The sequence below is a fragment of the Monopterus albus genome, unplaced genomic scaffold, assembly GCF_001952655.1.
Source record: "Monopterus albus unplaced genomic scaffold, M_albus_1.0 scaffold78.1, whole genome shotgun sequence".
NCBI lineage: Eukaryota > Metazoa > Chordata > Actinopteri > Synbranchiformes > Synbranchidae > Monopterus > Monopterus albus.
Window position 1 is genome coordinate 163,049 of NW_018127958.1, and position 23,482 is coordinate 186,530.

At 38.7% G+C, this 23,482-nt stretch overlaps 1 protein-coding gene across 1 annotated transcript in view; it reads left to right on the forward strand.

Moving 5' to 3' along the window:
- Positions 1-23,482, forward strand: part of ctnnd2a (catenin (cadherin-associated protein), delta 2a) — a 228,182-nt gene that overhangs the window by 51,278 nt on the left and 153,422 nt on the right. Inside the window, exon 4 of the mRNA XM_020606459.1 lies at positions 9,065-9,177. Within this exon, the coding sequence (XP_020462115.1) occupies positions 9,065-9,177 (113 nt within the window). The remainder of the gene's footprint in view (positions 1-9,064; positions 9,178-23,482) is intronic.

The following is a 23,482-nucleotide window of genomic DNA, read 5'->3' on the forward strand; positions in this document are numbered from 1 at the left end:
TCCCTAAACCTAGTAGTCTTTGTAACCTTTGCATACAATTAACTGCAGGTTTATTATTGTAACTACGATGTCTAAGGTTTGGTGCACCACTGACGTAGGTGTATTAATTCGGGACACACTCCTGTGGGTCGATTCAGAGGGTGGGGACCAATGGTCATTTAGGTTAGAGGACTTGTTCCACAATAGGCACTTTCAAACTGGAGGAACTTTTTCATAGTTCATAGAACTATTGGATAAAGTAATCCTTTTTTGTGTGTCCACACCAGAAGAACTGAGAATGATAATAGGCAACATATAAAGAAAATACTTCATGCAACATCACTATGTATTAACAGTTATGAGCTAATTGGTTAATGACTAACAGTTGGCCAGCTTTTAGCTTTATGTTACTTCAGCGTTCCTACTGTTGGCGCAAATGCAAACAGAAAAAGCATGTGAAGGTGTGTAGTTCTTGGGGGAGCTCCCTAGTGAGGCAGTCCCTAGAACTAAGTCCCTAGACCACACAGCTGGTCAAGAAGGCCCAGCAGTGGCTGTACTTCCTGAGGAGGCTGAGGAGGTTTGGCATGTCACCTAGGATCCTTTGCAACTTCTACAGCTGCATCATTGAGAGCATCTTGACCAGCTGCATCACTGTCTGGTATGGCAGCACTACTGCTATGGACCGCAAGCACCTGCAGAGAGTGATAAAGACTGTGGAGAAGATCACTAGGACTCCACTGCCCTCTCTGCAGAGCATTTATCACCGCAGGGTGCATAGGAAAGCTGCCTCCATTCTCAAAGATCCCACCCACCCCCAGCACAGACTGTTCGCCTCCCTACTCTCTGGCCAGAGGTTCAGAAGTGTGAAATGCAGGACTTATAGACTGAAAAACTCTTTCTTTCCCTCTGCCATCAGACTCCTAAACAGCTGAGGAGTTTATTACCAGGAAATACATCATGTACTGTTGACCTGCACTGTTTACATTCTCAGTTTGCACATGCATAATTGCACATTGACTGTTGACTACTGCACATGCTGCTCCCATGTACCATACATTCTCTTATTATATTCTTATGTATTTTTATTATATCACTGCATTTGCTGCTTAAAGTGCCTTAGATTTTGTGTTACTTATTTATCTACTTTATATTTCACTTGTATTGTGTGGCATTCATGTGGACGGCCAAGTAAGAATTTCATTGTACAGGGAAACACATTTCCTAACTGTGCATATGACAAATAAACACTTTGACCTAGAACTGTTTGTTTTGAAAGCACCTATTGAGCCATGTACAGTCAAATTTGTTCTGTAAGGCTGTTTTGTAAAACAGTCACTTGACTTGGTTAATCAAATATGCCTCAAAATTAAATTGACAGGGGTTTCTTGCAAAATGACCGTAAATGTAGGTCATCAAAAATCAGAAACCAGAGAACCTTAGGAGCAGAAAACCCCAAAAGTCACCGTATTGACAACAGAACTACATCTGAAATGCCTTGAGAGAATGTGAGAATGTATTATTGCTGTGACATTGAAAAGCACTTCATTTCTTTGTATTACTGCAATTTTTACTTGGGTAATGCTGCTTTTTCCATAAAATAATACTTAGACAGTTCCCAGTGGAGTAGCTTCAGCACTTCTATCTTAATGTCATTCAGTCTTTCATCATCATTCCCTGTATTAGTGGGACATTTGCTTGCATCCCCAATGAGCTCAGCTGTGGAAAGTAAAGGAATACTCTAAGTTGGCAAGTTTTAAGGTGCATTTTCTCTTAAATTCTGTGATGTCTGTTGTCTTTACAAAAACCCTTGTCACCTTAGGATGTGATCTCTTTTGCAAGGGGAGCATACAGGCATCAAAATAACTTCTAGAAACCGATTCAAATGTGACAGTTAATGTTCCAAGTCTGACTGATTCACTCTCATTTGGTTGACTCTGAGGCTTTATTCAAGTAGCATTGTTGTACCAAGTGTTCATCCTAAGAATTAAATTCTTAGAAATTGTTTAAAGTACTGCTAGAATAATTTTCTGTGAAATGTCAGATTGAATTATTTTCCATGTACTTTTACTTTTTTTTTTCTTTTGGATGTGAAATTACATGTCCAGCATTGCAGGTTAGGTGGCATCACAAAAGATATTTTATTTTTTGCCATGTTTTAAGAAAAAGTCATAGAACCATAAAGAAAAAGCACAAAGCTCAGATATATGGAAACAGTAATGCTAAACAGAGAGGACAAGCAAACACAAAAGACCCATCTTTATTTTTTAAATTAATGAGATTATTATTAGTAGTAGTATCAGCAGTAGAGTAGAGTTTGTTTAGTTGTTTTTGTTTGCTTGTGTAGTTTCTTTGTATTGTTTTTGAGCCATAACCCTGTAGGGGGATGTGCATACTGTTGTTATCAATACTGATGTGCTGTTGGTGGCATTATTGTCATACAGTACCCATAATTACATTAAAGAGCACCCTTCAGGTATTGTTGCTAATGTAAATAAAATTTTGTTATAAGCAGGCTGACACAGAGAAGGCCTATCATCAGTGTGATGGTAAGACCTAGTATCCATGGTGTACAACAATAATAGATTGTGTTATGGGGAAAAAAGCATAGGTGTTAGTGAGCAAAGCTGATGCCAGAATGAAGCCAGGCCAAGATGTGTAATATTCTGTTGTGAGACTGTCCTCGGCTGTAATCTTGTTGATTAAAACTTGAATTTTATCTTGTTATTTGAGATAACAAGCATGAATGTTGCTGTGGCTCAGGAGGTAGAACGAGATGTCCACTAATTGCAGGGTTGGTGGTTCGTTACCCCCGGCTCCTCTGTTCTAACATTGAAGTCTCCCTAGGCAAGACACTGAACCTCAAGTTGCAGCAGGTGGGCAGTCCAGCACCTTTCATGGCAGCTCTAACATCAGTGGGTGAATGAGAAGCATAAATTATAAAGTGCCTGGTCCAGTAAGGATGAATTCATATTGCATCATTTTCTGCTTCAGTTCCATGTAGGATATGGATATTGACTTGTTTGATTATTTGACTGATTGAGGTTGTTTGTTGTTATTTTCCCAGATCTTGGTAATTACTTTAGTGAGCAGTGTTTTTATACCCAATAGAAAGAAAAGGAAACAATAACCTATTAAAATACAATATGATCAAAGTGGCAATGAATGGGAACTGTCCCTCAAGTGACGAAACATAAAAATCAGTAGTCTAAAAGTCGGTATTAATTCCCACAAAGATAGAAGTACAAGAACACACACACACACACATAGAGTATGCCCTATGGCAGGTAACAGTGAAGTGTTAAGACAAGATATGAGGGATCTCTCAGCTGTGAGTTTAGAAAGGAGTAACAGAGGTGATTACTGCTTTGTGGAGAAATTTAACATGCATAGGAGTGAACGTGACCTTTTCACCAGCTCCCACTCACACTTCCCTGCCCCACTCCTTTATTCCACTCATCTCATATCAGTTGTTTTCATCCCTCTTCACTGACTGAGGAAGGGGAGAGAAAGTATGAAACAGCGAGCGAGAGAGTACTTCTCAGCTAGAAGGTCATAGCTCTGTTTGATACTCTTTTGTCTCCCATCCAAAAAGACAGCACTGTTAATAGCTGCCCACGAGGCACTTTATAATTATTGGGTCTTATATCTGGACTCTTAGAGAAAATCACATACATACAACAGTCAGTGTCTTCATGGGGGCAAGATAGAACTTTAGCTTAATTGGAGACCTATACTGATGTTAGTTGTTACAGTAACAGTGGTTATACAGTGTTAGGTATTTTTTTAGTCAGATAGATATTGGATAGATACTTAATGTATTAGAAATGTCTTTAGTGTAGACAGGATGTCTAGCTCAGGCTGTTAAATGCTTACTCATTTCCATGAGTTACTCCAGGTTGTTTATGTTCAAGGATAACTAGATAGAAAGTGGCTACTGTATGATATGTTTAGCCGTAATCTTAATCATAATATCTTCTTAGGCCTAATATCCGGACATGTCCCTGAATGTCCTGTATGTTCTTAGATACACACCACTTAATCAACACTCACACACATTGATTTTCTCCATGTTTTGACTACTGCTACGCTCAGCTGTAAAGCTGACATATCAGGTGACGCTACGGTTTGACATGCCTGTGTAGAATGGGGTTAGCCCAAACCAGATATAATGTACAGGCCTGTTGGGTTCGGGGTCTTACATTCTTCATCTGCCTGTGCGCAGTATTGGAGGTGCAAGATACCTGAGCACTTGGACCACCTCGTCTCTCTGAGTTTCACTGGTTAAGCGTAACTGGGAAATATCCTTCAACAGAATTAGGCCATGGCTGGTATATATACCATACCAAAGGTAGCCTGCTATATTTGGGCAGCCCCTCCAGAGTTCAAACAAAATAAATTATGTTTATTACACTTTTTATGTACAAAAACCTGGCAGTAAATAAAATAAGTGGAATTCACAAAGACAACTTTAAAAGGCTGAGTCCTGGAAGTGTTCTTGGTCTTGAATTCATTAGCTGTGTGTTGTAATGTACAATATTCCCTGCCCTGCAGTAAGAATTGCCTGAGGTGTTATTTTATTCTCTCATACAGAACCAAACATTATGAAAAGCTCTTAACAGAAGTTTCATTTCTACAAAGTTAAACTTGGACTTTATGGATTTAGCTATTTTATTTTTCTTCTGTGTAGTTTGGTTATGCTTTTATTCTAAATAATGCTGGCTAAGTGAGTATGCTATTAAACGATGTGATGTTCTCTGCATCCCATTTGGGGAATTTCCTCTCCATTCTCCTTTTGCCCTCTTCCACAGGGAGGTCATCTCTGTATTGTGCCTCTGGAACGATCATGGTGCATTACACATATGGATACAAAGTAGTTGCCAGTCCCTGGACTCTCAGTTGGAGTTTCTAGTTCTGGGGGTTTTGTTGTGCTGAGCACATAATTTACATGCTCTGCTCCGAGTTGACTTATAGCGTATTGGCTGCTGCCAGACACACAAACAATGGCAGCAATTTGTTTCATGTCAGGCATTGTGGAGAATCCAAAAGCTGAAGCCCCGACAGTTGGCTTTTCCTTTGTTGTATTTACACTTAAAAAGGTTAAAGTTCCTTCACCAGTCAGGTGGAATAGTACCAAGTTTGTGCTTTGGTTTGGCTCTTGCCTAACTGTTGCTTGCACTGTGTCAGAAGATATTTGTGTAATGTTGAGCCTTTTTCAGCTTTCCCCTTTAGTGTAGCTGATTGCTATGTGAATCGTTCAAGCTCAGCAGGGGGCGTAGGGCCACGATCCATGTCGCATTCACAATGAATAAGTTGCTGGTCCAGCTTTCTGAAACTGTATGTATGACCAGCGAATTAGGTTCTAATGCCTTCCTAAAGGGACACTGAAGCCAAGCGGTTGAACATGCATGCACATAGCCATGAGTGCAAGTGCATATCTGTATATACTTTAGCTAGCGTGTATGATAAATGCCCATATACAACAAGAAGTTAATACTGTATCTGCATTTGAAATTGCCTTAGCAGGTCAATGTATGTTTATACTGTCTTATTTTCTCCCCTTTTTGTCCAAACTAAATTTCAAGTGCAGCTGTGAGTTGGAAAAGTATAGAGTGCAGAGAGAAAGCTGTTACATTGTTTTTGTTGCTTTGCAGCTGTCTAATTAGCATTAACTGCCAAATGAAATGTTTCTGAGAATAAAACGGAAAAATACTGCTGAGGTTAAACTGAAATTGGGGACAGTCAAGTAAATATTGCTCTCTAAAATGGAGATTGATCGCTTTCCTGCAGGTGTTGGTAAATTGTTTTCTTTATCTGATACTGACGTTGACATCTAAGGAGCACTGCAAAATGCTGTAAGACCAAACTATTGCAACATAACTAAAATGATGCTGATATGTTCCAAAAACTGTCCCAGTAACCAGAAAAAAGCATGTTTGCGTAGTTGCCACCACTGCTGGTTGTGTTATTTTAAAGAACATTATGACAAAACTGTGCCATAGGCATAAAATACATTCTTTCACTTTGAAAACATTACCCCTAGCCCCCACCCTCTGTTTTTTTTCTTGTAGGAGAAACACTCAAATACAGTACATATAGACACCTCAGTGAGAAGACCGCAGGTATGTGAAAGGGCACAGATTTTGTGTGGAAGAAGTCCAGACCAAATTTCTAATGCTATGAGGTGGAAAGGGCTCTACAGTTGCCATAGAGACCTTTGTGACTGTGTGCTGCTTTCTGTACCCTATTCATTTCTGAGAGGGAAGCAGTGACACACACACACACTCAGCACAAGCACAGTGGGATCCAACACCTTTTTCATTTTGTGATTATGCATATGTGTGCTATGGAAAAAAAATACTTAAAAAGTATGTTTTCTAAATCATTAAAGTTTTTTGTGTAGTACTTGCTTTTTTAAAATATCAGCGCTAAGTTCTAATGATTGTTCTGGAAGTGTTTTACACAGCTGTTTCTGTCTGAACATACTGTTGTTCACAAATTGTGTGTGTGTCTAAAAAAGTTCTTTAATGGATCCTTTAACATTACTGTAGATAAAACAAAAACTGCAGTACAGAGAGCTCCTAAACTATAAATCATCCTCTGTTCACACAGTAGTTAGGATAGCTTCAGATCTGCTCATTACTGTCCTGCTTCAGCCAGTCAAAATGTATGTAGTTTGACAAGTCAGTTAAACTCACTCATCTGGTAGGAAACGTTGGTACTATGACTTAGCCAATCCATGAATGTGCTTTGAAGGTATTTGTCAGCAGCATCATTTATCATAACATACAACAACATAGCACTTCTATGGGCTAAGAGATTTGAACAAGCGCTGTATTTGAGGATTGTACATAAATGAACACATTTCACCGAGGTACAATACTGTCAGATCTCCCGTTTGTTTTGGTATACAGGCGTTTACCATGCTAATTTAAATGGCATTTGAAAGACTTTGCCATTGAGGCATTATATATCATCACTTAGCATAATGCTACGTAAGGCATAGGGATTTGCATTTTTACACCTTGAGGATTTAAAACAGCTGTGGTAAACAAGGTGACAAAGCAGTCTGCAGTGGGGACAGAGCAGGGCTTTGACATGAGACACCTTGCTGTAATTTAGAATTATGGGTCCAGAGGGTTCTCACTTTGCAAATCACAGAGGTGACTGAACCTGCTACTTTGCTGTTCCCACATATGAGATTTATCTTGTCACAGGTAGAGAAAGGAGAAGCTAAAAAGGAGTTAGTGACAGGAGGTAGGTGAAGAGAACCTGACTTAATGAAGATCTAGAGAGGAGTAGAAAGAAAGCACCTTGTAAATGTGCCTGGCTAGTAGTGTAACAGTACAACCGTGTGAACTTGCATCACATGGGCATACAGTAAGTGGTAATGTTTCACAGATAAAGGAATTTACTACTGTGAAATCAAGGTACTGCTTTTACTAGTGCTACACAGCTTTATGATTTGGTGGTCAGCTTTGAACACTTAAGTGCATTTTTGTGTACGTGTGCGAGAATGAGGGACAAAAATGAATGGAGAAAAAGAAGAAAGCAAGAACATTAATGTGAGGTAGATGGAAGAAAGACTGAGTGGTTCCTGTAAGTGCGTGTGGGGAAAAAGAGGTGAAAGAGATTAATTCCATTGTGCTCTGTAGTATTGGGGAGGAGAGAGGATTGAAATTCGAGAGTGGAGATAGTGACTGGGAATCAACTCATTCAGAGCTTCAACTGGCTTTGAGAAAACCAATCAAATGAGCATACACTCTCCCTACGTCTTTCTCACATGCTCTCTGTCAATCTTGCACACAGTACCACACATATGATGCACACACTGATTTCTGGTGTGAAATTTAATCTTTCTGGCTTATAGCTAGATGACTGATATGAAACTCTCAGTAAGCCACTAATGCAGCAGCGCACACACAAGCAAGGTTGGATTAAGAGTGATGCATTCAGAGGTAGTCAGAAGCACATGCTCATGCTTCCCCTAGAGTCTGCTGTACCATCTATGCACCCTTAAAGCAAGCAGCTTCCAATAGTGAGTGTTCACATTTGTATAAATTGACAGGAACCCGCAACCCACCAGACTAAAGTGCCACATAAAATCATTTAACACTGCATACAGTCTGACAGATGCACGTTACAGGAAATAAAAGCATACACATCTACATTAGGTTCCAATTAAAATGGTCTGCATCACATCTACTCAGTAGTTTATAAAACGAAAACATTTATGACACAGCCTGTTGTCATTGGGATTCATCTTTAGTTTGTGTTGTTCTTCCCCTTTACATCTAATTCTCTATGCAGTGTGTGAAGTAATTTAACCTCAAAATCCCAAGTATTTTTGCATCAGGTGCCAAACACCATTACTTAAAATGTGACTTTCAATAAAGTGAGATCACCCAGTCAGTAAATGCGTCATCATTTTGTTAGTGCAGGACTTGTATTCACAGCTACCCTGTAGAAGAAAATCATACATTCTTGTTTCCATTTTTCTTTTTTTACTTTTTTAAGATTGTCACTTTTAAAAGTGAAAGCGGCATTGCTGAAGCAAACAGGAAAATGACTTATTTCTTGAATGAATTCCACATTCTTGTTCTTTCGATTTACTGTCTCTAACCCAGTTTCAGGAGAAGTCCTTCAACTACTGCAGTGACAACCACACAGAAAGACACAATTAAAAGCTTTTTTGAGCACTTTCAACTAGTCTCTATGCCTCGTGCCTCTTCTTACCTGTCAACCATAGTCGTGTTAATGATGACACTTCGTTTTATCTGTCACATCCCTAAGCTGTTTCCTGGACAGCGTTTCACTTCTGTTTCAGAGCAGCCCATTATCTACAGTCAAATAATCCAGTTTTGTCAGGTGGCTTGAAGAGGTTACTATACCTCACCCTTCTCCCACTGATGACCAGTCAGATGGGAAGGAAAAAAGTAAATGTAATTTAAACTTTGATATTACTGAAGTAAAGACGGGAACTTTAGCATCCGTTCTAAACTTTCATACATCAGAGATTCTCTGCAGAACCACAGTCCTCTTGCCCTGTGTAACCACACACACACACTGTCTTTATCTCTCTCTTCAGGAGCTTCAGTTTGAACGCTTAACCAGGGAACTTGAGGCTGAGCGTCAGATTGTCGCCACACAGCTGGAGAGATGCAAGCTGGGATCAGAGACGGGCAGCATGAGCAGCATCAGGTAACATCTGAACCCTTTTCTCTGTTTGTATGTAAGTGCATTTGTGGATATGGGGGTTGTAAGGTGTTTATCAGGTAACATACTGTACCATTCACACTATTGTGTGGAAAGGATATGCTTATATGTGTGTGTGTGTGTGTGTGTGTGTGTGTCCTTAAACACTGTCAGGTAAAAATAGATTGTGTGTTTGTATGTGGGGTTTTGGGAGGTCGCAATGTCCCTTTCTTCATCAAACATACATAAGACTGTGTGCACATAACTGTACAAATTAAGTTTGGATATATGTGAGTTTGTTGCATGTCTACACACACACAGACACACAAAAATATACTGTATGTGTAAACTTGAAGCAACGGGCAGGTGCTGACACTTCACAAAAACACAAACGTGCACACTCTCACATAATGCACTGGCACACAGGACAGTCGGTGAGGGCTGCCTTAAGTCTGACTAAAAGTGAAACTGACGCAAAGTGATCTGAAAGTCTAATAAATCAGATTCCATTCTGTCTGCCCGCCTCTTTCTCTCACTGCACTGTCAGTCTGTTTTGACACAGACACAGTCGCTGAACCTTTGAGTTTGTGTTAGAATCAGACAGTTTGAGCTGTGAAAAGGAGTTCCCTTCTGTCTGCCCGCCTCTTTCTCTCTTGTCAGTCTGTTTTGACACAGACACAGTGTGTCTATCTATCTACCACTATCTATCATGCCAAAAAGAAGTCAAGGATGGAGGAGAAATCTGATCTGCCTCATCTGTGGATTTACCATAACCAGGTTATTACAATGCATGCAAATGCATTCCCCTATTAACTGCTTAGCCTGATTTCTCCTATCAACCAGGTTACCAAAGTGGGTGTGATAATACACACCTTCACCCACATAAGTGTACATGATCGTACATGATTTTATGCAAGTGCCTTTGGATAATCTCCCCTGAATGGGACAGAAAATATGAAACCAAAACCTGTTCTGTCAGCACTCCTATTCATTTTATTTTAAGCTATATTTTTTCTCATTTTAAAATCAGGCTATGACAAACTTTTTAAATAGCTTATTGAAAAATATAAAAGTACATTCAAATTAGTTTTAGTGCCAGTTCACAGCAAAAATCATCTGTACATAGAGAAAACCCAACAAATCCCCCTTGAGGAAAAACTCCATTTAATGGAAGAAACCTCTGACAGACCCAGGCTCTCGGTGGGCCGCCATAGTGCCTCAATCGGTTGGGGTGAATGGATAGAGGAGAGAGAAAAGGAAACCATCAGGACACAACAAACAAACACTGTAGGGTAGGGGTAGGAAGGGGAGATGGGGTTAGGGAAAAAAGTGGGCTGGGTTGTTTTTATGTTTTCAAACTTCAGCGTCAGAGGTTCTTCTTTTGCTTCTATTCTGTTGTGAACTGCTGAAAAGAGAGAGACAGTATTTTTTAAATCTCACTTCCAAAGGTCTGAAGTCATGTGAAATACTTAGAATTAAAACATTCAGCCAAGGCTGCATACCTGAAGCTGGATGTTTTCCTCTGTGAGGCATTGGATCTCATCCTTCCATCTCTGCCTCCATGTGGATTCATAACTTCTCTTTGGCCAGCAGCACGTCTTTCAGCTCCATCTCCTCTCTCCCACACTGCCATACTCTCGTCTTCTACCTGCTACACATTTCTGGGCTTGTCCACTTTGTCATGGAGCTCATTCTAGAGGTGCTGGATCTCATCCTTCCATCTCTGCCTCCATGTGGGCACATGACTTCTCTTTGGCCAGCAGCTCATTGTGGAGGCTCTCTTTGTCAAACAGCTGCTTTTTCCAACCTTCCACTTTCTCCCAGAGCTTCTTCTCTTGCCTCTGTAAAAACAATTTCTTTGTCTGAGCCAGCTGGTTCCTGCAGTTTTCCTCTTTTCCTGAGAGCGCCTTCAGCTTCTTTCTGACTGAGCTCTTTCTGGTGACTCTCCTCTTTTTCAGCCAGCAGCTTTGTCAGTTGTTGTTCCAGGGCGTCTGCTCTCAGTGTGCTCTGCCCCAGAGCTGTCTGCACAGCACTCAGCTCATTCAAATTGTCTATGTGAGCATTAGTTTTGAGTTTCCCTGGTGAGCAGCTTGTCCTTTTTCACTGAGGAGTTTTTTTTTTTTTTAAGCTGACTGACTTTTCTTTGCCACATCTCATCCATGCTTGTCCCAGCAGAGGTCCTCACCCTCTCAGTTTCCTCGTTCTGGGCACAGAGGGTAGAGAGGAGAGATTATCTGCTCATCTCTCTTCTTCTTTTCTCCTTTTCTCGTTAGCTGTGTGCAGTCAGAGACGGCTACATTATAATTTTGTTGTAGCTCAGAGTTGGCAGTGAAGAGAGCTCATGTCCTCCTTGGCCATATGGAGGTTGGGGCTTGGTGTTTTATATATATATGTGTGTATATATATAAAACATCTTGGTGAAAATTAAAGTTAAATTAAATTAAGTTTCCAACTTTGCAATAAAACGTTGGTGGCTCCATGTCATCTGACAGGTTCAGATGCCATCAGATTCATGGAAAGTTGTGCATGTTTGAAAGGGTTTTAGAGAAACAGTGTGAAGTATTATATTGTGTAGTTACCATGTTCAAAACTGCAGGGTGCATCTCAGTTATTGTAGGCAACAAGCAAGCAAAAATACTTGGAGAGGCAGGAGCACTTTAACGGTATTGCATATGTAACGCTTTCAAGCTGCACAGATGTGCAGACAGTGAGGTGATGTTTATTGTTTTGTGTTAGCTACACAACAGAGGCCTCTTAGTCTTTTCTTTGCAACAAAAACCTGGGTCAAGCCATACTATTACACTTAACTGTTTTTCTCAAATTACAGCGTGAATTAGCATATTAGCCACAGCCTCAAACTCTTCAAAATGCTTCATTTTGTTCCACAATTAAAGGTCTGACTCATTATTTATTGCTGAATTATTTTTTGATGAGGGAAAAGAGAGCTCTTAACAGCAATAGGGAGTAAAGATGAGGGAGGGAGAGATGAATAAAGGAGGGATGTATGTGACTAGCATGCAAATTTAGATTTTTATGGTAACGGCTCAAACCTTGAATGTACTGTATGTGGTGATGCTAGTGCTAGCTTGATTTCCAGACCTTTCATATTGAAGATTTGAAAGTATGTGTGAAGCATAATAATAGGTTATTTATATATCTGTATTTGTGAATGGATGAACTTGGGATCATTTCAAGAAAATCTCTGGATCTCCAATGAACCTAGAACCTGATCCAAGGATCACCTTAAGAACTGAACCATGTGTCACAGAAATGCTTGAAGCAGCAGCAGCAGATACTTGCATCTTGCAAATTCTCCAGAAAATGTCTATTAGTCTCATCTGACTTTGTTGTATATCTGGTTCCAAACCTAGTCACTTTGTAAAAGTAAAGTTTGTTGGTAAACTGGGATAAATTATTTACGCTTCATAACATTTTCGGACTGTGTGTGATTGCAAGTTTACCTTTGTGTGTAAATGTGTGTTTTTGTGTTTTGCATGGATTTTGCTGTGGATCATGTCAAGTAGCCATAAAAGTTCTCTCTGACACCCTCAGGCAGCTTTTAGCATAAGTACCCAACCCTGAGGGGAGACACAAACAGCTCCAGCTGAGTCTCATACGAGACTTTACTTTGGCAGTTTAAAGGCTTCTTTCCAGAGTGTGTGTTGAAGTTCATTGCTTAATATACCTTAATAGTGATTTAAAAATAACTCAAGGACCAGCATTAAAAAAAAAATACAATGTGTTGTGAATAATCCTTGTGTAAATTCCTCCATGATGTGAAACTATGCTTACAACCAATGAATATCTGATTACAGAAATAAATAACATTATATATTTACATCATTTGTCAGATACTCATAGAACAAATAAAAACTTTTTTTTTTGTTTCTGCAATCTTGAAATTAATTCAGCAGAACAAAACAAATGAGACTAATAAAAATAACGTTTGCTATTGTCACCTTAGTCATACATAATACCTCTGCCAGCTGTGTCTATTGAATGCCTTATTGTAACTTTCAATACAGTATATGATGGTGCTGGCTCTTTCAGATATCCAGACAGACTTTAGTGTATGTACAACTGGCTGATAATCCACAGATTGTTTTATCACCCACAGTGGTTTAAGTTAATATATGTTTTAAGTTCAGAAATGTTAAATAAGTTCATAACTTTGCTCTTAGATTAGTTGGCTCTAAACAAAGCAGATAACACTGAGGCAGTATAAATAATTACAATCAGCCTTCCAAATATCTAAGTATTTCTGCTGATTTTTCTAAAGGATCAGCTCATCTTTCAAACTGCTCTGCTCTTGTTACTCTTGACTCTAGGGTGTGTTTAGCATATTAAAGTGATGTCAAGCCATGTGGGTACAAAAACCACCCCAATCATGAATCATTTTGGACAGGTCAGTGTATATTTTCAAATGAAATTGCTCTGAAAGGTAAGATGTGAGTGTCTGACTCGATCGAGGTTTCATGGGTTTTCTAGACTGGACTGGCGACCTGTCTGGGGTGGACCCTGCTTCCCGTCCACTGTCAGATGGGATTGGCTCTAGTCATCCTGCAACCCTCTTCAGGATAAGCGGTATAGATAATGGATGGATGGATATACAGTTTTTATTTTTTGTTGCTTTGGTCTGCTGACAGCTCACTATATGGCACCGAGTCCACATCCATCCCTGTGCATGCTAAAATTTGCCAGTGCAGGTCATTTAAAATGTTTCATTTTGTGCTTATGGTTATAGACATGACAACTTGAATTTGCTCATTTTTATTTTTATTTTATTTTTTGTTCTTTTATGTAGATTTTAACAGGGGCTTACATTTAATTTATTTTAGCCTGAATATAGATCTTATTGTTTGCACTATAGCTGAATGATTAGGGGAGAGTCTGAAGCTATTCAAAGAGACAGCGTTAACCTTTCCCATGGTCTCCAACATCACCACTCATTTTCCTCTCCTTCATCAGGGCCTCAGTGACAGGCAGCAGCTAAATATAGAGTGGAGGTGTCTAGCTCTGAGTGAGGTGTTATAATAAAGTACAGTGTAAAAATGAAGGAAGGTACATGAGGTAGGTGGAATGGAAGAAAAATGGGAGGCATTTAAATAAACAAACAGTTTTTATGTAGCATTTTCTGACATTTCATGATCCTCACACTCTGATTTTATCCTTCTAAAGTTATGTTTTGCCTTTCATGACCTACTATGTTCTTTCAGACGTGGTTTCCGGTGGGTTTTAAGCTGCAACCATTCAATTCACCCAGTAGTGTGTCCATTATCCTGCTACAAGCCTGTCAGGGTGAATGTGAACTCGAGAGCAAATGCTACCTTATAACCTGTAGTTTTGTGTTTGTGTCTGTGTTATTATTCCAAATATCCTCCTCAGAGCTGAGGACCCTATGCCTGACTGGTGTGTGTAAATCCAGGGCATTACTGACTAACATCTGTTCACACTGTGAAATGTTGGCATGCAACACAACATTTACAAGAAAGAAACACTCACAGGCACCAAATGTCATGCAGAGGGTAATTTATTATTTTTTTAACATTAGTGGTAAGTGCCAGCCAATGGGAAACATTTCCTCCTGCTGTCTTTTTTTGTTTTGACTGGCTGTGCAGCTCAAGCCTTCAGTGCTTTTTAGGGGCATGCCGTGCTTGTTTAATATATATTTTTTGCCATTATAAAGATGCAAAAACAAGCAGTAAGTAATAGAGCACCAAATCTTGTAAAGATGAGAAAAGTACTGTGACATTAACAATGTTATTCTTCCCAGCAAGTGAACATAAGTTGCTGCTGTCCCCTGTTATTTTATAATCAGTATATAAACATGTAATAATGGCAATTATATATTGCTGTACACAACTTTTTAAGGCTATTTGAAGGGTTGTGTCAACTAAAAACTCATTTTCTCCTCTGCTTTTAAACCTGCATGAGATATTCTTTTTGCTTTTATTTGTTCTTTGTGAAGTCTTGTTTGTTATTTTTATTTTTCTATTTATTTTATTGTTGTACTGCACTTTGGTCAATTTTTCTAGTTTTTAAATGTCCCTAAATACATTGACTTGACTTACTGTAAAAGTTTTTCTTCAAAACTGACTGGCTTCTCATACTGTATCACATCTTTTTTTTTTTTTTTTGGTTATTTTTTGTTTGTTTTTTTTGTATAAACAATGAAATATAACTCATTCTCCTGCAGTTTTCAGAGCACACAGTAACAAAGGCAAGCAGGTCACTGCGCTTGTGTCTTACCAGTGGTTTTACAGCTCAATGAGTTAAAATGTCTTGACAGATTCAGATCATTTAAGATTCCCATCATTTGTCTTTCTAGCTGTATTCTGGGACACAGTACTTGTACATCGAAGCACTGGACATGAACGGTTGACTATGGGAAGTTGGCTGCTGCTAATCATGGCTTGGGACAGTAGATTATCAAGGCCATATATGAGAAAAAGAGAGTGCCATTGTTGTAAGACTGGTCATCAGTAAAATGACTAATGTGCCAGTATAATTTGCCACTTATTTTCAAGCTGAAAGGTCCTGTCCGATAACAGAATCCATGCCAATATGGACAGACCCTCGGCTGTTTCCCTCAGCTTCCCTTGTAGTTGGCAAGGCAAGTTGAGTGAAACAAATGCGAATGAGTTGTTTTGTTGAACTTAATGGAATTGTTAGTGTTAAGTGGAGAGAGATGGGACTATCAGTGGTGGGGGTGGGTGAAAGCAGTGCAGAGGGAGTGAGGAAAATAGAAAGACTGGAGGGAATGACAGAGAGAGAGAGCAAGAAAAAGACAGGAAACCAGAGAAAGCTAATAAATGGTGTTCACTACCCTGTTGCTGCCACAGAATAGTTCAGTGATTTATTATTTTTCATTTTTCCCTTCTGTCTTTGTCTTTTGCTCATTTTCATTGTCTGTTTCGTTGTCCTTTTATTTATTTATTTACTGTTCAACACATCTCTCTCTCCTCTGCAGTTTTCATACTTGCATTGTACAAACATTTTTTGCTTTACTATATTATCACTGTTTCTCTCTGTATTTGCTTTGAGTAGGTCAGATGCAGTACTGGATATTATGTATGTAGGTGTCAATAGCATATCTGCTCTATTGACCAGACATCTCCTTTGGTCTTATTGTGTTTTGTATTGCTGTCATGTATTAATTTAATGATGCTCAGGAGTTGAAGCATGTAGATTATGCCTGTTCTGTAAATAGATGGATCCTTGTTCCAGGCAACACAGATTTTTTTTTTTTCTGCTGTTAATGGTTTATGTATAGTGTGAAACTATATCATGTCAGATAGAAAGAAAGATAAAAAAAACCTAATCACTTTATATAATGTAACTAATACTCTTATTTCAACACACACATTAAAAGAAATGAGTGCAGACACTAAGGAGGATACTTCCTAAACCTGTTGCAAATTACTGTCAGGTGTGAAAATATTACAGCATTGCAGTTTTCTTTTGTTTAGCGACGTATTTACCAACACTGATGATGTGAATGCTCACAGCCGCAGGTGTGTTAAAGAGCCCATGGCGTGCTCATTTCCAGCCATTTAATGTTTAATCTTGGGTGCCTCCAGATTATCTTTGCACCCATCGTAACTTCAGAATGATAAAACCTGGGAGCCTCTCCCTAAAACAAGAGGATAGTTTGTGAATGCGCACAAATTTAACTTAACCTGCAGAATCCGTGTGAAATTGTGACTAAATAATCATAGATATGGCCAAAGGAAACAGTGGAGTGCAAACCAAAAATATAAGAGTGAAAGCATCGTCAGTAAATATAGAAAAACGACCTTATTTTTCAGCACACACCACAGTCATTTGTAACTGATAAACTGTTCATGATTTTATAGACATGAGTACTAATTGGGAGGCATAGTAAGGCATATGTGATAAAACGTACTGTAGGAGCTGCTCTGATAGATGTACAGTACCTGAATTTGTGCTAAATTTAAATTGTTTTAAAGTTTTCTTCATGGTCCTAGACAAATTCATAAGTCCAAAATGAAGTTCACTCACTTCCTCAGTTTACTTTTAATTATCTGTACAAACTGTTTTGGTATAATTTAGTGTAAACAGCCTCTGAGATATACTGACTACCTACTGAACAGCTTGACCGGCTGATGTGGTGTTACTACTCACACTGTGGGGACATGCACGTGTTTTCACACTCACAATGTTGGCTCTGGTCTTCCTCATGATGACCATGTAAATCTGTGAATTTTAGAGTAATGACTTGTTTTAAGTTTAGGGTAAGAGTGAGGTTAGGCGACGTCTACAGGAAACGAGAGTAAGTCAATGTAAATCCCCATGAGGAACGAAAGCAAGCTTCATTGTGTTTGTGTGTGTGTGTGTATGTGTGTACATGGCTTTTTGTTGTGTGAGCAAGAGTCTGGGAGATTGAAGTGTAAAGTTCATGTCCTGTGGCCATAACAGCTTTGTGATTTTGTTGTGCAGACCAAATCCTTGCAGGTAGGTCAGAAAAAGGTAAAGCCAGAATGTTCAGGTGTGTGTGTGTGTGTGTGTGTGTGTGTGTGTGTCAGAGTTGTTTATGAGTCACACAATTCAAATCTGAGTCAAGTCTGAAGCCTCTGGGTTGGATGGTGAGAGTCCAAGTCGCATCTCAAGACACTAATGATTCTAACTTAATATGTTTGTTTCAAGAGCATTCACTCCTTTTGAATTTTATCCAAATAAAGATAGTGTACCTCCAGGTCAAACTGGAGTGCAGAACTTTGATACATGACCTTGGGGTTTTACCATAAAGATCTGTGATTTGACTCAATTTAATCTGTAATATTATCAACACTGCATCATTTGATAGCTACTCTTCTATGCTAACAGGTTTTCAGTTTAGAAAATAACCAGATGCACCATGAACAAGTGTTGATTGCCAGACACTCACATCATGCAGTAAAATTAAACACCCCGAACAACTTTGTGTTACAAAGATAATACGCCAAGACACCTCATACAGTATTACAACAAAGATGTTAGCACGTTATGCTAACTAATAACAGACTTTCATCATGGGAACTTAACAAGCTGTAACCTGGAGCTTCCCATACCCCTAACCCAGCCAAACTTTGAAGGGTTGATGCCATCCAATTCATTTTGCTTTTACACTGGAGCAGAACCTGGATAAAGGTGTACATGTTCTGTTATGGGTCAGTATGTTCCTACAGTGGAAAAGGCTTATAAGATTCCTTCCTTGCTATCTGCTGCACTGCCTTATCTGGATGAGTTTTTAAGTGCCTTATGAAGTTTGAGGTGGTCAACCCGGTGTCTTTTAGCTTTTTCTCACATTCTTTATTGGGGGCAATATTGCTTTTAAGGCCGAGGGGTGACATCAGGTATTGACTTCCTCACCAGCAGAGCTTGTTGTGCATGTGCATTGTTTGAACATCATACATCATGCAACAGGTGGCAGACGCACGCTGTGATACATTAAAGGATTACAGAGGGCTGTAAAACACAAAACTTTCCTCCTACGGAAATGTTTGATACAATACAGTAACCTTGGAAAGACTTAATGTTCATGAGTCGGAGGGATTAGGGATGAGTTATGAATCAAGTCAGAAGTCTATATGGGACTCAAATATGAGTTGAGTACATGTCACCAACTCAACTGCCCATCTTGTGTGTGTGTGTGTGTGTGTGTGTGTGTGCAGATAAGAGAGGGAGAGAGACAAAAGCAATGACTCAACATGCACACATGCTTGCTTGTCCTGCTGTGCATTGCTGCACAGCCCTAGAGCCCATATAGGACTCTTTATTCTAATGAAACTGACATTTAATTCCACATGAACAGGGACCAGCTCCACTCTCTGTGCCATGCGTAGGAACACATCCACACACAGTGCCACACATTTCCTCAGTCCATGTCCAAGACTTTTCTCAGGGGCAATCACACATATACTAGACTATAAAGATGCCCTACCCTATGTTGACCTTATTTCTTCATTTTGTGTCAATGGAATTTTGGAATAAAAATAGGAAATTTGAAAGGCTGAATATAGTTCTTATATTATTATTTATGTCTTGTGTTGCTTGAGAGGGTAGGATCTAAGCATTCAAACACAATAATCTAACAGTTTATCTTTTAGCTACAGTACTCAACAGTAGGTTATATAAAGTATGTGACCTCCGACTGCACATATGGCCTGGCACTTATATAAGGCAGTAAGACAATGCACACAGTACGAAAGTCATATTGCTTGTAAACCTTTCAGGACATATTATTAAAAACAGCAAGTGCGCAACAAATATTTTATTAATTCATTACAGTCATTTATCGGTGTAGTAGAATTGATTTTCTTTAGAAGTTCAATAATATTTGTTCACTGTATACTTGTACTGTCAAGTCTTTTATCTTAGTTGAGTTACTGTAACTACAGTAGGTTTTGTCATCAGTCCTTCCAAATTTCCTTTGGGACTGATAATGTGATATATCTTAATGATTGTACTGTTCAAATGTGGGCTCTGAATGGCTGGCATTCTCTGGTTCTGCTTTTAAACACATACATCTGTTCGTCCGATCATAAACGGCACCAAAGTAATTACACATTTTTTGTAATGTGTTTTATGATGATGCTGATGAAGGCCACAAGCCAAAACCTGTTGGTCTCTCAGTAAAGTTATTCTTTTTATAAGTGCTGCTGGAGATTTTGAGATTCTTCTGACTTTTACCCCTCTGCAATCATTTTGGTAGTAGGTGTGCCAGAATTCCCTACTCTGATTCAGCATGCAATTAATAGTGATGTGTTCATTCTGACATTTACCGTGTTCACCAATTTACTTTAATGTGTTCCCATGCTGACATTGTCTAATTAGGTCTATATCAAAAGCACAGCTGAGGCTCATGGGAATGACGTTTGTTTTGCAAGTGTTTGGTCAAAAGGTGATGACTGTGCTAAATTTATTCAGATTTATTCTGCATGGAACATACTGTACATTGGCCAAATTTAATAGCAATCCATCATATAGTTGACAAAACATTTCACAAAAATCTAAAATGTAAACCTCAAATTTGGGGCTAGCGAAAAAGCCAGGAATCACCCAAAAGGCTTCACCTTCTAGGGACGGTACAAACTTTTATGACAATGCAGTGGTTGTTGAGATTTTTAAGTGTGGAACAAGTGGTGGACTGAACAACTGACATGGACTCTGTAGAGCCCTGCTGATATTGTAGTTGATAAAAACTGATATATATAAACTTTGTCATTTTTGTTTATTTGTTCTTGGAGTAAAATTTGTGTTTGTCCTTTTTTATATCCTGATTAATGTGACTTTGAATGAATGTTTTTGTAAATATGTAAATAACTTTTTTGACCCCCTGTATGAACTCAGATATTTTTCTAAAATGAAATGATGCGCAGTACACAGAGCAGTGTTTCATTGGATTTAACGTATTGGACAGGTCCTTTGCATTCTAACAGCTTTTAGACTTTATCATGCAGTTATCATTTTACAGCTCTTGTTCTGTGCCTGATCACCTTCCTGTTTTTGCCTCAGCTAGAATACCATCCAATTACATTCCTCACTATGTCCATTCTCATGTCCTGTGTTGGGTGATAATAGAGGGATCCATCACACCATTAGCTGCAGGAGGTTTTATAAGCTCGGCAAAATGCTGCATAGAGAGAATTCAAATTATAGGCTGCTGAATTATACCTTAAAATACTCCATGTGTTTGTGTGTGCATGTGTCTGTGTGAGTGATGATGATACCACAAGTCATGCTCCTGCCTAATGACTGATGATGCATTTCCAAGAGGAGAGGAGAAAAGTGGTGGCAGGTGGCAACATCTCTCATACTGATGTCATCCAAACTGTCCATCTTTCTGTCTGCCTCTCTCTGAGTCATTTCATCGCTCCTCCTCGTCTATCTGAAATTACTTCTGGGCTTTTCGCATTTGCACAATTAACAGTTTAAACAAAAGCAAATTCCCTATTCAGAACTTTTACAACTTTAGTGAGGGAAAGCAGTGTATTGCACCTTTTCTTACAAAAATATGGGATTTGTTTATGGTTTTAAGATTTTATACCTGAGGTTTTATCTTCTTTATTTCAAAATATGCATCACAGAGTTATGTAATTTGCACAGAAATAGTAAAATTCAGTCTATCTTCCTTAATTATGTATATTTGCCTGTGACATGAAATTAGTTCTTACCTTGTCAGCTTTCTGTCATCAATGGGCATTAGATGTTCAAGATCAAATAAATATCGAATTTATTATTAGACTTAATGATTTCTTGCCAGTTTATCCATTTTGTCTTGAAATTATTTGGCTGGGGCCTATAATATTTCTCTCTCTGTCATTCCAGCTGTAGATGTGAAGGCAGTTAGAAAGGCCATGTTTTTTGTTTTTTCTTTTATTTGTTTGTTTTGCAGGAGTCAGCACCTGGTGACTCCATGTCAGCGGCAAGCAGACAGAGGCCTGCAGGGCTAACTGCAGCTGTGTGTGTGTGTGTGTGTGTGTGTGTGTGTGTGAACCTGTGTACACATCTCTCTGTATTCCTATGGATAAATTTTAGTTTGAAACTGGCAGGAGGACATTTTGGTTGCTGCTCACAACTTCAAGGGCTGTTTGAGGCTAAAGATTTTAGTTATAGATAGAGTAAAAAGCTATGATATACATTATGTCGGTGTGTGTCCTCACAATTATCGAAAGACTAGCAGCAAACATATATGTATTCATCCTCACGGTGAAGAGAATTTGGGGTATTTGGGTCATTTAACATGCAAATGCATGCTTATCTTCCCTAAACACCAGATAGTAGTAAGAATAGATAAGAATCAAACAAACCATGCAAACAGAGAGAGAAAAATATGGGGTGGGATAAAAAAAAAGCACTTGGAAAAACCAGACATAGACAGGTACAAAAAGACAGCACGAAAGATGAAGAGATGTCTGCAGCAGGGTTTCTGTTTGTTTATCCATATCACTCATTCATCACCTTTTTATCAGACAGCTCTGATTACATTTTAACCAAACGTGAAAATATGATGCATATTGCTGCTGGTTTTGACATTTTGGAAATTACAATGATTATCCTGGGGGAGCACTGTAATTACAGGTCAAAACAGGGTGATAAATATGCTGCTGATTGACTGTGATGGAATCTGTATGATTTGTTTTTGTTGATGTTTATTGTTGCTTTGTTAGTCAAAGAAACAATATAGGGCATATTTACTAAGGTTTTGCAGCTCATTTTTTGGCACTAAAAATGAAATTGCATGTTCATATTTACTCAGGAGTCACAGGGGGGTTTGGGTGTTTTATAAACCTTAAGGTTAAATCATGCTTCAGTTAAACAGTAAAATAAAAGATGATTTGACTTTCAACTTTCGACTTACAGTTCCGAAATTGATTTCTTCAATCATGCTCATTTGCTGTAAACTTGGATTTTCTTCTATGCTTCCTCTCAGTCCACATATGCACAATGAAGGCACCAGATCCTAAGCAGAGGTATATTAACACAACATATCAAATTAACAGATGTGGCTGTGCGCATTTACATCATCAGTGTTGGTAAATTCACCATAAAATTGAAAAAATTGCAGTACCACAATGTTTTGCATTTCTGGTGGTAATTTGTAACAGGTTTAGTAAATACCCCAATATGTCTTCAAAGCTGATGTCTTTATGCCTCATCAGTGCTTAAGGTGCAACGCATAAGCCTTAAATTGTTACATAAAATGTTCAGTGTCTGTATGTGCGCACGCTCCGAGTGCTTTTAAGAAATATTAAAATAGCCTGAATTTAAGAGCTGCAGCTACAAATTGTACCTCTTTTGTAGGACTGTATGGTTATGGCAAAAATCATAATCACAATAAAAAAATAAAAAACTGGGTTTTCTTAGACATTAAATGTGATTCAGCTGAAAAGCAAAGTATGAGGTACAAGTTGGGTCTAAGCATCCAGACATCTACGTACAATGACCTGATAAACTTTCATCTTAGTTGATATTAGCAAAAGCAAAGGACAGTGTGCTAACTGAGCTAGACTGATATACAGTGGGTATGGAAAGTATTCAGACCCCCTTAAATTTTTCACTCTGTTATATTGCAGCCATATGCTAAAATCATTTAAGTTCATTTTTTTCCTCATTAATGTACACACAGCACCCCATATTGACAGAAAAACACAGAATTTTTGACATTTTTGCAGATTTATTAAAAAAGAAAAACTGAAATATCACATGGTCATAAGTATTCAGACCCTTTGCTGTGACACTCATATATTTAACTTAGGCTCTGTCCATTTCATCTGATCATCCCTGAGATGGTTCTACACCTTCATTT